Source organism: Galeopterus variegatus, unplaced genomic scaffold (assembly GCF_000696425.1).
Source record: "Galeopterus variegatus unplaced genomic scaffold, G_variegatus-3.0.2 Scaffold4439, whole genome shotgun sequence".
NCBI classification, from domain to species: Eukaryota; Metazoa; Chordata; class Mammalia; order Dermoptera; family Cynocephalidae; genus Galeopterus; species Galeopterus variegatus.
In genome coordinates, this window is record NW_007730550.1 from 167791 (window position 1) to 179237 (window position 11447).

An 11447-nucleotide genomic window follows, 5' to 3' on the forward strand; every position below is an offset into this window, starting at 1 on the left:
TGACCCAAAATGCTCCCAAGACATTAACTGGTTTCCATAAAGGACCACCAATCACATTTCCAACAAAGACAGGCTCGGGGGGGGGGGGGGGCAGTGCTGAACAGTAATATATATAATCAAGACACAAATTGATTTCAAAGTCTGTAGTAGCCACCTTTTAAAAAGTAAATAAAACAGGGCTGGCCAGTTGGCTCAGTTGGTTAGAGCATGGTGTTATAACACCAAGGTCAAGGGTTCTGATCCCCAAACAGAATAGCACCCCACCCCCGAAAAAAGCACACAGGTAAGAGAAGTCTAATGATACACTTTAATTAAGCCAGTATATCCACAATATAATCATTTCAACACATAACTGATATAAAAATTATTATTAAGATATTTTACGTTCTTTTTTCATACCAAGTCTTTGAAATCTAGTGTGTACTTTACACTTCACAGCACATCTCAACTCTAATGCTAACGTTCCACTGGAAACACTTCATCTGTATTCAGATTTTTTGAACGTTACAGGTGCAAAAGTATATTCACATTCCTGGGCTATTTCAAACACATCTACAAGTTTTCCTATAACTGAATGGAGCACCAGTTTTAAAATTCAAATTAAATTAAATGATGACTTCACTTCCTCAGTCACACCAGCTGCATCTCGAGGTCCTGACAGCCACATGTGGCTAGTGGCTACCGGGCTCCCCAATACCAGTGACAAGGGGACTCGATGGCCCATGAGTCCCCTTCCACCTTTGCCCTCCCTAAGAAAAGCAGAGCAAACGTGGTGGCGGGGCGACAGGCCAGGCCCTCAGTCTGGTGGGGACGTGCACAGGTTGTTGATGAGGGGACCCTCCCCCGCCTGGCACTGGGAACAGAAAGCCACTGTGGAGGCTGCAGCCGACACGACACTGGTCTACAGGCACCTGGTCACACCCCAGCCAGCCCATGGGGCAGGACTCAGTGAGGCTGGAGAGTGCAAGCCCAGTGGTGTGCTCTCCATGGCCCCCAAATCTGCCGGCCAGCCCTCCTTGGTCTTTGCAAAGGCAAAAGCAAACGCTACCACCACATCCCAAGGCAAGGAGGACAGACGAGCCTTGATGCAGCCTCTGTCTTGTCACGGGATGCGGTGGCCTGATGGGCAGGAGAAAAGAGTCAGGCTTAGGGTGCACCCCGAGCACACGATGCAGGTAGGGGAGTGGGGGGCAAACACTGCAATTAAGGGAGGATTTTGGACCCCATCCCCTCACCACCCCCCAACCTTAGGTTTGCTGTCAGATCCTAATATAAGATGGTGGAGAAACCCCAGATTTTCTTTTTCATAAATAAAAGTGCTATCGTTGCATTGTGGAATGACCCATCTGCCCATTAATTGCTTTAAACAAACCAAAAGAAAAGACAGAAAAAAACCGGGTCAGAGGAGGATGTGTTTGGACCCTGCAAGGGCAGAGGAGGGTGTGTTTGGACCCTGCAAGGGCAGCTTGCATCCCTGGGGAAGAGCAAGGCTGGAAAGCCCTTTGTCATGTAAAAAGGTGAGAGAGTCCACACGACACCTCCCAGGCCTCAGATCCAAAACCCAGGATCTTACCAACCACTCAAGATGCAGCCCAACACACACGGGGGAGAGGGACAGCCAGGACCCTCATGGGAAGTGTCTGTCACCCCAGCAGCTGTCTGTACTGGGCACCAACAAGCCAGCAAGCCGCCCTCCCCCTCGGGTTCCCAGATCCCTGACCCAGACCCAGACCCATGGGAGGTGAACTGAGAGTGGCAGGGGCAGTGCACAGTGGCTGGTCTCAAGGCCTGTAGCATGAGCTTTCATTCATTTATTTTATTTTGGTTGTGTGTGTGTGTGTTTTTAGTACCTATTCAAATTCTTTGCCCTTTTTTTCTTTAATTAATTAATCAATTAATTATTTTGGCAGTTGGTCGGTACGAGGATCCAAACCTGAGACCTCGGTGTTACAGGCTGCGCTCTAACCAAATGAGCTAACCAGCCAGCCCAGGATTCAGAGGCCACCAGTAGAGAAAGCTCTAAGAACAGAACCGAAGAGGAAGCCAGGTGGAAGGAAGACAAGGCCTTTCTGGTAGAATCCTCTGGAGACAAGCATGAATATACTTGACTGGGAAATCAGGGCTGTCCCCAAAATACAGGACATGGGGAGTGGGAGGGTGCCCTACTCCAGAATTTATAGGAGATTGAGTTCTGCAGGTGATGAGGATAAAGACAGAGGACAAGGGGCAGATCCCAGGGGCACCTGGGAGTGAGTGGCCATGGTGGCCGGTGAGGCCTCTGAGCCTCCCCACAGCAAACAAGACCAGCATCCAGGCCAACGGCTTCTCAGAATCTGACTCAGTCCCCTTAAGAGGAGACCCTCAAGTCCCCTCTGAGAACAAGTACTTGGACCCCAACTCTTAGGAAACTGTCCACTTTGCAGCAAAACCGTCAACTGCAAAATTTTACATGATTGACATGAGGCCCTAACACCCCCCACCAAAACCTCTAAATACCGGTGAAAACACGACAGGGGTATGTGGTAAGGGAACAGCACTTTCATGGTCTTGCTATCAACTGATGCTGGGGATGAGTCAGGGAATGGAAGATATGGCCACTCATCCCAGTCAGGAAGACGGCAAAAAATGCTCAAACCGTACACACTGTATTAAACATACATTAAAAAAAGAAAGACATGGGCTGGCCCGGTGGCGCACTGCTACAGTGCGCCGTTTGGGAGCGCGGTGGCGCTCCCGTCGAGGGTTCGGATCCCACATACAGACCGGTTCCCGCTCACTGGCTGAGCGAGGTGCGGGCGCGACACCGAGGGTTGCGATCCCGTTGCCGGTCCCGGTCCGGTACGGGTGCGACACTGAGGGTTGCGATCCGTTGCCGGACACGAAAAAAGACAAAAAGGAAAAAAAAAAAAAAAAGACAGACAGACAGACCTCAAAGGAAAAATACCAACATGACAATTTTTTTTTATTAGAGTGATTAGGATAAGAACAAATTTCCCCAGCATTACATATTCTGTAATATGCATTAAAATAATTTAACCCTTGCGGCACAGCTTCCCACAGAGAAAGTATAGCCAGAGGCAACTATTTACCAGGCATTGGAGCTGAGACCACGACAAAACCACTAAAAAATAAAAAAATCATCCATCCATTCCTCTGAGACCATTCACCACTGTGGGAAAATAGCCTAAGTGATTCATTTTCAAGAACAGCTTAACAAGGGTTGCTTGACCAACTTGTGGTGTGATAACCCCTGGAAGTACATTTCCCTCGGGTGACTTCTCAAGACGGTGGCTGGTCACCCTGTTCTTTTTACTTCCTGATTCTTCTTCCTCCTCAGGACTTCTGGGGGCCTTTTTCGTGGGCTTGTCCTGAGCCCAACCCTTTCCGCCAGATGGAAGGGGACAATAAATGCCTTATAAGGAAGCAATAAAACTTAGGTGACATTCAGGAAGATTGTGCACCCCACAGTACTCAGCCAATGAGGAACTGGGGGAGGGACTTGCACACTAGGGAATAAATTGCTCGATGTAACCGTTTCGGGTGTGCCTGGTTCATCAGGCACCGAATCTTGCAAGACCACCATTAAAGTCTCACTTCTCCATACCTCATGTCTCCGTGACCATCCTTTGGCATTGGATAGGTGAGGGCATTTCTCACAAACATATATCCAAGAGGAAAAATGAAGTGGATTACTGTTTTTTTTAAAACACCCTCCGAAAGGCAAACTGCACCTCCAGCATCCCTCTAAGAACAGATGCTAGCCAGGAGAACCCAGGGGGCCTGTGACCAGGGATGGGGGCAAGGCAGAGGTGGGAGGGCCTGGGGGGAGGGGAGACTCCTAGGGTACATGACCCTGGAAGACAGAGGCTCAAGCATGCCAGAAGAGGTCCACCCACCACCTGAGGCAAAGGAAGAGCCTCAAGAAAAGGCTTAACATCGTTCTAGGACCCATCTCAAGTGCTGTGCCTGCTCCAACAGAAAGGTCGTTTTCTCTGCAGGTGGGAGAAATGTAAGGTTCTGGAAAAAGATGCAGGGTAAAAACACGCGTGCGTGCGTGCGTGTGTGTGTGTGTGTGTCTGTCTGTCTGTCTGTCTTCAGTTTCCACTGCAAACCCTGGGATTGTTGGATCAAGAACAATGATTTCATGAAGAATTCTTTTCTCCCTCCCACCGCCCAACAAAATAAAACCGAATCTTACTGCTCATTATTTTGCCAGCAAGGAAAAATGAACGATGTTGCAGCCATGTTTAGGCCCACGGAATGACTCTCCATGAGGTCTGAATAGGAGCTGTTAATGCAGAGTAAATGAGAGGGGAGTCCCAGAAAAGTCAAGACAAACACCCATCAGAGACATCCAGGGGGAAGGCGATGCTCACAGTTGCCAGGGAGACCAGGATGGTCCAAACAGCAAAAACGTGCCTTCCACAGAGCCAAAATAAAACCACGAAGAATGTTGCTGTTGACTACCCAGAGGCTCTCAGAGTCAAAACTGAAAAGCAGAAACATGAGAAGTGTGAGCTTTGGGAGTGCACCCAGCACACCTCTAGGTCTGGTCTGGGGTTCAGATATTCAGAATACACGCACTGCACGCCCTGCCCTGAGCTGAGAACACTCCGCCTGGCTGGGAAGGCCGGGAGGTAGACAGTCACCACAGTACAGGGAGAACTGCCAAACTCTGCCCAGGCAGGTCTGGGAAGGCTTCCCAGAGGCGGTGGCTTCTGAGCTGGGCTGCAGAGAATGCTTAGGAGTCTGACAGTGAAGGACAGGGCTGGGCAATGTATTACCTGCTAACAGTGGACAGCAAATCAAGCCTTCGGGTACACCGAGCATCAAACAAGGTACACGCACTTCACATTTCCCACTGCGGGGCTGTTCCTCCACCTCCCCACCCCGGTTAGCACCTGCCAGAACCCACAGGAACTCCCAAGCTCGGCTAGAGTGCCACCCCCTCCACGCAGCTGCCTCTTCTCTCCCCGAACTCCCAACGCTTCATCTGCCCGCTTCTGTGGCATTTTATCCACAATTTGCCTTGTCAATCAACCCTCCACCGAGAGGCAGCAAAAAGCTGCTAATAGTGACAGGTGAGAACATCTGACGGATCCAAAGATATTCCTCAAAAGTGATACTGAGTAAGGCTTTTAAAATCCTCTTCCGTGAAGAGACGTCTCCTCTATCTCTTCCCCACCGATGAGGAAACCAAGTCCTGAAGACCAACTGCTTTGCTCTACCTCGGCGACGATGGCAGTTTCAAGTGACAGGTGAGAACATCTGACGGATCCAAAGATATTCCTCAAAAGTGATACTGAGTAAGGTTTTTAAAATCGTCTTTTGTGAAGAGACGTCTCCTCTATCTCTTCCCCACCGACGAGGAAACCAAGTCCTGAAGACCAACTGCTTTGCTCTACCTCGGCGAGGATGGCAGTTTCGCGGCGACGATGGCAGTTTCATCTGTTACTTCCTACGTCTTGGAACCTCGCAAAATCTGACACTGAATTCCTTAAGATTCACAGCTTATAGCTGGGAACAAAAGTTAAAAACATTTCAAAATGAAAAAAAGTGAATAGTTTAGAATCTGTTTTCCAATATTCTGTTAAAACTTGTATTAAGTGGAATATTGAATACAAACCTAAAAAAAAATTCTAGGTGAATTTGTCATGCTGGTTTGAATATATACCATGCATTCCAGTTGTAAAATGTGATAGTTTATGAGCAAATTAAGCAAAACAAGGTTGATTTAAAATTCCTAAACTACAGAAATGACTTCTTTGGGAACATTCCAATGTTCCCAAACTCTAGTCCAGAGCTCCACGAGAGGAGGAGAGACATCTAACCCCCCAGCGACAACATTTCCAGAAACTGCACAGGACTAGCTATGGCTCAGGCAGGTGTGACGCTCTCGGGGGACCCCACAGAGAGACCCGTACACTCAGGAGGAGTTCGCAGGTCATCTGCACACATTGTGGCGTTGATGCTTGTGCTGTTGGTTAACAGTCCTCAACAGGACACATCTCAACACCTCTCAGCTGGATTTGGCCCGGAGGGGTCCCTGACAGCGCTTCAACACCTCATGCACCAAAACAAAAACTGCCTGACCATCCAAGCTCAGCACACAAACACCCACCCATGGAGGGGCTTCCATCTCCTTTCTCCTTCCAACCTTCACATGAGGTGGCCAGGACAAGTATGAGTGTTCCCTCTAAGGGAACTGGGGCACATGTTGTCAGTGGAGTTTAAAAGCAAAATCCAGAGCCAGGGCCAGGTGTAGAACCTCGGGGCTGGTGAGCTTCCCCCCACCCCACTCCATCTCCCCATGCCACAGCCAGGGCATCTTGCACGGCACATGCCTGCCTCACACCTTCAATATCTACTCTGACACGTACCGCCTGCCACTCCACCCCAGCTGGTCACGCCTCCCATGGTGCCAAACCATCTGAAGGCAACAGGGACTTGACCCCGAAACCAAGAGCCACAGCCCACTTTCTGGGATATTATATCCAGGAGCACAATTTTCTAATTTAGCCGCTGAGAGGAAACGTAAGCATTGATTTATCCTCCCTGCCTGTTCAAAGCCCAGCCGGAGGGGCCACGTGCTTGTAATTCCATCTGGACAAGGCTCTCCCCATCTCCAATGCAGTCCCTCTTTGGCTGGGACAGGGAGCCCTGGCAAGATGAGTGGGTAATGAAGTGCTTTTATGTTAAGAGGCTGTCACATAAAGCTGCTGATAGATTCAATCCATCTGTTCCACCTCATTTCAATTAATCCTGGGGTCCCCAGGGCCTAAAACCAGCTTGGATCTGCACAAGCCCAGGAGCACCAGCTCCCCTAATTAGGCCACACTGTGTCTCAGGATCCAGCAATTTAAGGCCACCAACTTGGCCCATCCAAGGTTACCAAACCATCACAAAAGCCCCTCCCACAGAACACTGCGTAATTGCCTGTCGTCATGTCTGTGCTCAGAAAAACAAACATAAGCCCACTCTTTGATCACAAAAAGGAAAACAAATATTTCCTCTGAGCTGACTGAAAAGGAGGGGATATGTCAGAAAGGAACACCTGGAAACCAAACACCACCACCTGAAGGCAAAGACACTAACTCCTGCCTCTGCCTTTAACTTGCTGTGTGACCTCAGGCAAGTTACTATCCCTCTCTGAGCCACACCCTCATCTGTAACAGGACCAGGACTCCAGTCTCTAAGGGGCTTTTAGCTCCTTCAAAGGCATAGGGAGGAACTGGAAAAACAGACATGGTGCTGGCAAGAGAGTGCAGCATGTCTTTAGAGTGTGTTAAATTCAGGGCTGCCAACTCTGACAAGCAGGCAGGTGCCCAGAAGTCCAGGAAGAACCCAGGGGCACCCAACGGACAGGACTGGAGGACATTTCAAGTCTGCCCAGGGGTGTCTGCCACCTTCCCTTTAGGGCCATGTGATGCTTGGGGTTGCTCTGTGGGCAGAACTGTCTCATCTGTTGCCAAGAAGTGCCTGCTCTGAGCCCTGGACCAAGGAAGGCTGTGTGGTGGTGTGCCTCAGATACATGGGCAGGGCACAGCATCCGTCTCCTCTGAAAAGAACCTCTGCCTATAAGCGGTGCTGCAGGAACCACTTCACAAGGTGAATGCAAGCCTGGTCCCTGGCAGCCAGAGTTGGGCTTCGGGACAGACTTCTGCAGCATGCATCAGCAACCACAGGTGCTGGGGGGTGGGCCAAGGTGGGGCCACGGGTGGACAGTCATTGTGCAGCAGATCCCAGCCAACAGCGGGGGATGGGTAAAAGCCACATTCTAAAACCAGAAGAGCCTTATAGATTACCTACATAGCCAGGAAGCCAAGACCCAGGGCAGAAAACAACAGGGGCACAGTCCCATGTGCGGGTCCAGAAACCCAGGTCTCCTCGGACTCCGCCCTACGGTTCTTTATACCACACCAAGGAGCTCATGTCCATGCAAAGTATCTACTGGGAGTCTGCTACACGCCAGAGCCAGGCCCCAGGTGTGGGTCTGGGGGAAGAAGGACATGGAGGAGGCGGCCAGGGATGGGTAGCGAGGGGCGGCCTAAACCCACACTCCTGTCTGCAGGGGTTCAGGACCCCCTATCTTCTGGGCTCGTCTAAGTCCACCCCTCCTGGCTCAAATGGCAGCATCAGTGCTTGGGGCTCATAGAAGGGGCCCGATTTCAGGGCCATGAAGGATCTCACTGCTGTGAATTGGTGATCACAGAGCCCCGTGTTCTTTGAGCTTCTTGGAAAAGTCAATATTTTTGTTGATAGGTAAAGAGGGAGAGAGAAAGTGTGGCCGGAGACAAGTGCAGTTTGCAGGGTGGGCTAGGACAGGTGCATCACCCGCCAGCCAGAGTGCAGTCGGTGGGCGGGACACCAGCTCCATAGGAACAATAGTGCCTCCCTGCGCCCACGCCCGCGCCCTCCAGGCAGGTGGGTGGCTCTAGGCGGATTTCCTGAGTATCTCCTGCCCTGGGCACACCTGCCTGAGCTCAGTGGGAGAGGCGTGGCCTTCCCCCCTCCTGGCAAGCAACTGGGCTGGGGTGAATGCAGTACCTACCCACCCACTGTGTCCCGCTCCACTGCTCACCCACCCAGGGCCTCCAGGCACCTACCCCAGGCAGAGTTCAGGCAGCCCTCACCCTGCTGCCTGCCAATGCTGCCATCAGCAATCTCAGGGTACAAGTTGAAGCAGGCGTGGCAGAGTGGGCCTGGGATCCTCCAGCTGCAGGTGGCAGCCCAAACCACCACAGCCTGCTGGGACCTGTGAGGGCAGGAAAGGCAGGCAGGGGGAGCCCAGCCTGCCCCCACCCCATTCCCCAACTAGCACCCAAGACTCAGAGCATGAGCACCACGGGGCAACAACACTCCCCAAGTCAGCCAGGCCTCCAAATCTGTCTCCCCAAGGTAGGCATCTGGGGGGGCAGGGAGAGCTCCTGACAGAAGGGCAGCTGTTCACTCTTATTTATGCCACCATGTTTCCTGGCACCTGCTGGGTGTCAGATGGTGTGCTCTGCTCTCAAATCTAGGAAATGGAGACAGACAGACAGATATGACATAACCTGCAGGGAGCCGTGAGGGCCCCCTGGGTGTGCCACTGTGGGGCCGGGCCCTGACCTTGGGAAGCTCATGGCCTGGTAGGGCACAGTGTCACCAGCAAGCCTACACCCTAACAAAGGGGGTGGGAGGCATCTGAGCTGGGGGACACCACGAGCACAGCGGAGGGGGAATCCACAAAGGCTCCAAGAAGAAGGTGGACCTGAGTTGAAATGGTCACCAGCAAGCCTACACCCTAACAAAGGGGGTGGGAGGCATCTGAGCTGGGGGACACCACAAGCACAGCGGAGGGGGAATCCACAAAGGCTCCAAGAAGAAGGTGGACCTGAGTTGAAATAGGCAAGAACGAGAAACAGGTGCCATCCAGGCAGATGTGCAGGTGTGTGGGCTGTGCTGGTTAGTGGCAGAGAGAGGTGGGAATAAAGGCAAAGCAAGCAGCAGAAGGTGGTCCCAGCTCGTCTCCCAGCACAAGGTCCAGAGTGACACACTCCACACCACAGTCCCAGGATGCACACAGAACCACTGCTCGGGGAGGCTGGCTCCAGCCCAGAACTGGGGCCCAGCACCCAGCCTGTACTAAACAGTGGCAGCAGTGGCTTTGGAGTCCCCTCTGCCAGCTCCATCACCAGCCTATTGCTGCTGGGCCTCAGCTTCAAGCCTTGCCTGTGCTAGGCAGGCATCACACCTAACCAGTGGAGACCAAGCACTGCACCTAGCACATATTGGGCCCCAGGAAGTGCTGGCTGAACCTGAAGTCTTTCCTGTACTCTCAGGTTTTGATGGGCACTGTTCTCCACAGGTTTGGGGACAACACAAACCCTCCCTCCTGTTCAATTTTGATCAGCTCTGCAGGGCAAATACAGGAGGCCTACAGTCACCTGAAAGTGAAACCCATGAAGGAAGACAGGTCACAGCTACTTGTGTGTGTGTGGGGAGGGGTTCATTCTAGAGGCCCCCGGAATACAGAAATCCTCCCCATATCCAGGGCACGCCCCACACCCCTTTCCTTTCTCCATCATTCAGGGCTTAGGACTGGGAAGGAGGAGGAACTGAGCAGGAACATTGCTGGTACTTTCTTCTCCCTTCCCCTGTGGGCTCAGGAGGAGCTCACACACACGCCTGTCACACTGTCAAGGGTGGGATGCTAGGCTGAGAATCCCAGGAGCAAGCGTGCAGCTGTTGATTACTGATGTCTGCTTGGGCAGAGCCCCAGAATCAGCGCCTGGGCACCAGCAAAGGCTGAAGAGAAGCAGGTGAAGTTCTAGGGGACACAGGGGACGGAACTGCTAATTCCCCAGGGTGCATAAGTAAGACTGTCTTACCGCCTCCCTGCCCCCACCCCACCACTCCAAAAAAGCTCTAGACAAAACGAACCATAGGACAGACATATCGTGCAAAACGGTCACTTCTCACAGTCACGGGAGTTTGCAGCAAAAGATCAGGCTTCATCTGGAGAGCAAGAAACTCTATTCTACCACCAAGAACTCATTCTATATCAGGAAACTGGGGGAGGGTAACTGGAGGAGGGCAACTGGGGACACAGTTAAAAAATTGGGGAGGAAGAAGGTTAAGAAATGACAAGTTTGTAATGACTAATATCACAGCAGGAAGTGAAAATCTCACCAGATGTTATCGACATCAGGGCAGCTTGTCCAAGCTGGGAGGTGAGGAGGGGTGGGCGGTGGCTTGGCAGCCCAGCCTGCCCTCTGTCTCCCCCCACCTAACACAATTCTCTGTCCTACAACATGCTCCTCCAATGCCTTCCCTGGCCCAAAGCCTTCCTCACACCCCTTTGTGGACACTGATCACTTCCTCTCTGTGTCCCCTCCAGCCCCTCTTTTACCCCTGCCTGAGTCCCAGCACAGTGTACCCCACGTTGCGGTGACTGGGAACCTCAGGGTCTCCGGGGCAGGTGCTGTAACGCGCTCACCTTTGAATCCGCCCACAGCAGATGCTCACCCATCGCTGGCTAAATGGAACTGGCTGCAGGGAGGGAGGGTCTGGTGAGAACAGAGGCCTCAGGACCTCGAACTAACCACACTCTCCTCCATCTAAAGTGAAAACAACACTATATTTTGAACAACAATAAATCAAAGTACCTAATAAACCAGAAGCTGGGAAGACACTGTGTGTGTATTATATCGTTTAATCCTGTCTCTGGCAGGCGGCACCAGAGTTAGGTCCACTAGCTATCTGCAAGATCCATTTGAACAGATATTTTTGATTGCTCGGGGTACTGCCATAAATTAGGAGATAAAGGGTACGCAGACATCGTGTGTGCACCAAGAAGTACTAATGTAAAGGAGGAAAACGGGCAGGATGACTGAGAGTGGTGGAAAGTGAAGCTACTGCAGACAGGGGTCAAAGAGGCCCTCGATGGAATGACAGGTGAGCAAAAC

The 11447-nt window shown here is 51.7% G+C and overlaps 1 protein-coding gene across 1 annotated transcript in view; it reads right to left on the bottom strand.

Moving 5' to 3' along the window:
- CCDC88C (coiled-coil domain containing 88C) overlaps positions 1–11011 on the bottom strand; it is a 96099-nt gene extending 85088 nt beyond the window's left edge. The window contains 1 exon segment of the mRNA XM_008587571.1: positions 10979–11011. Within this exon segment, the coding sequence (XP_008585793.1) occupies positions 10979–11011 (33 nt within the window).
- Between the last annotated feature and the right edge of the window lie 436 nt (positions 11012–11447).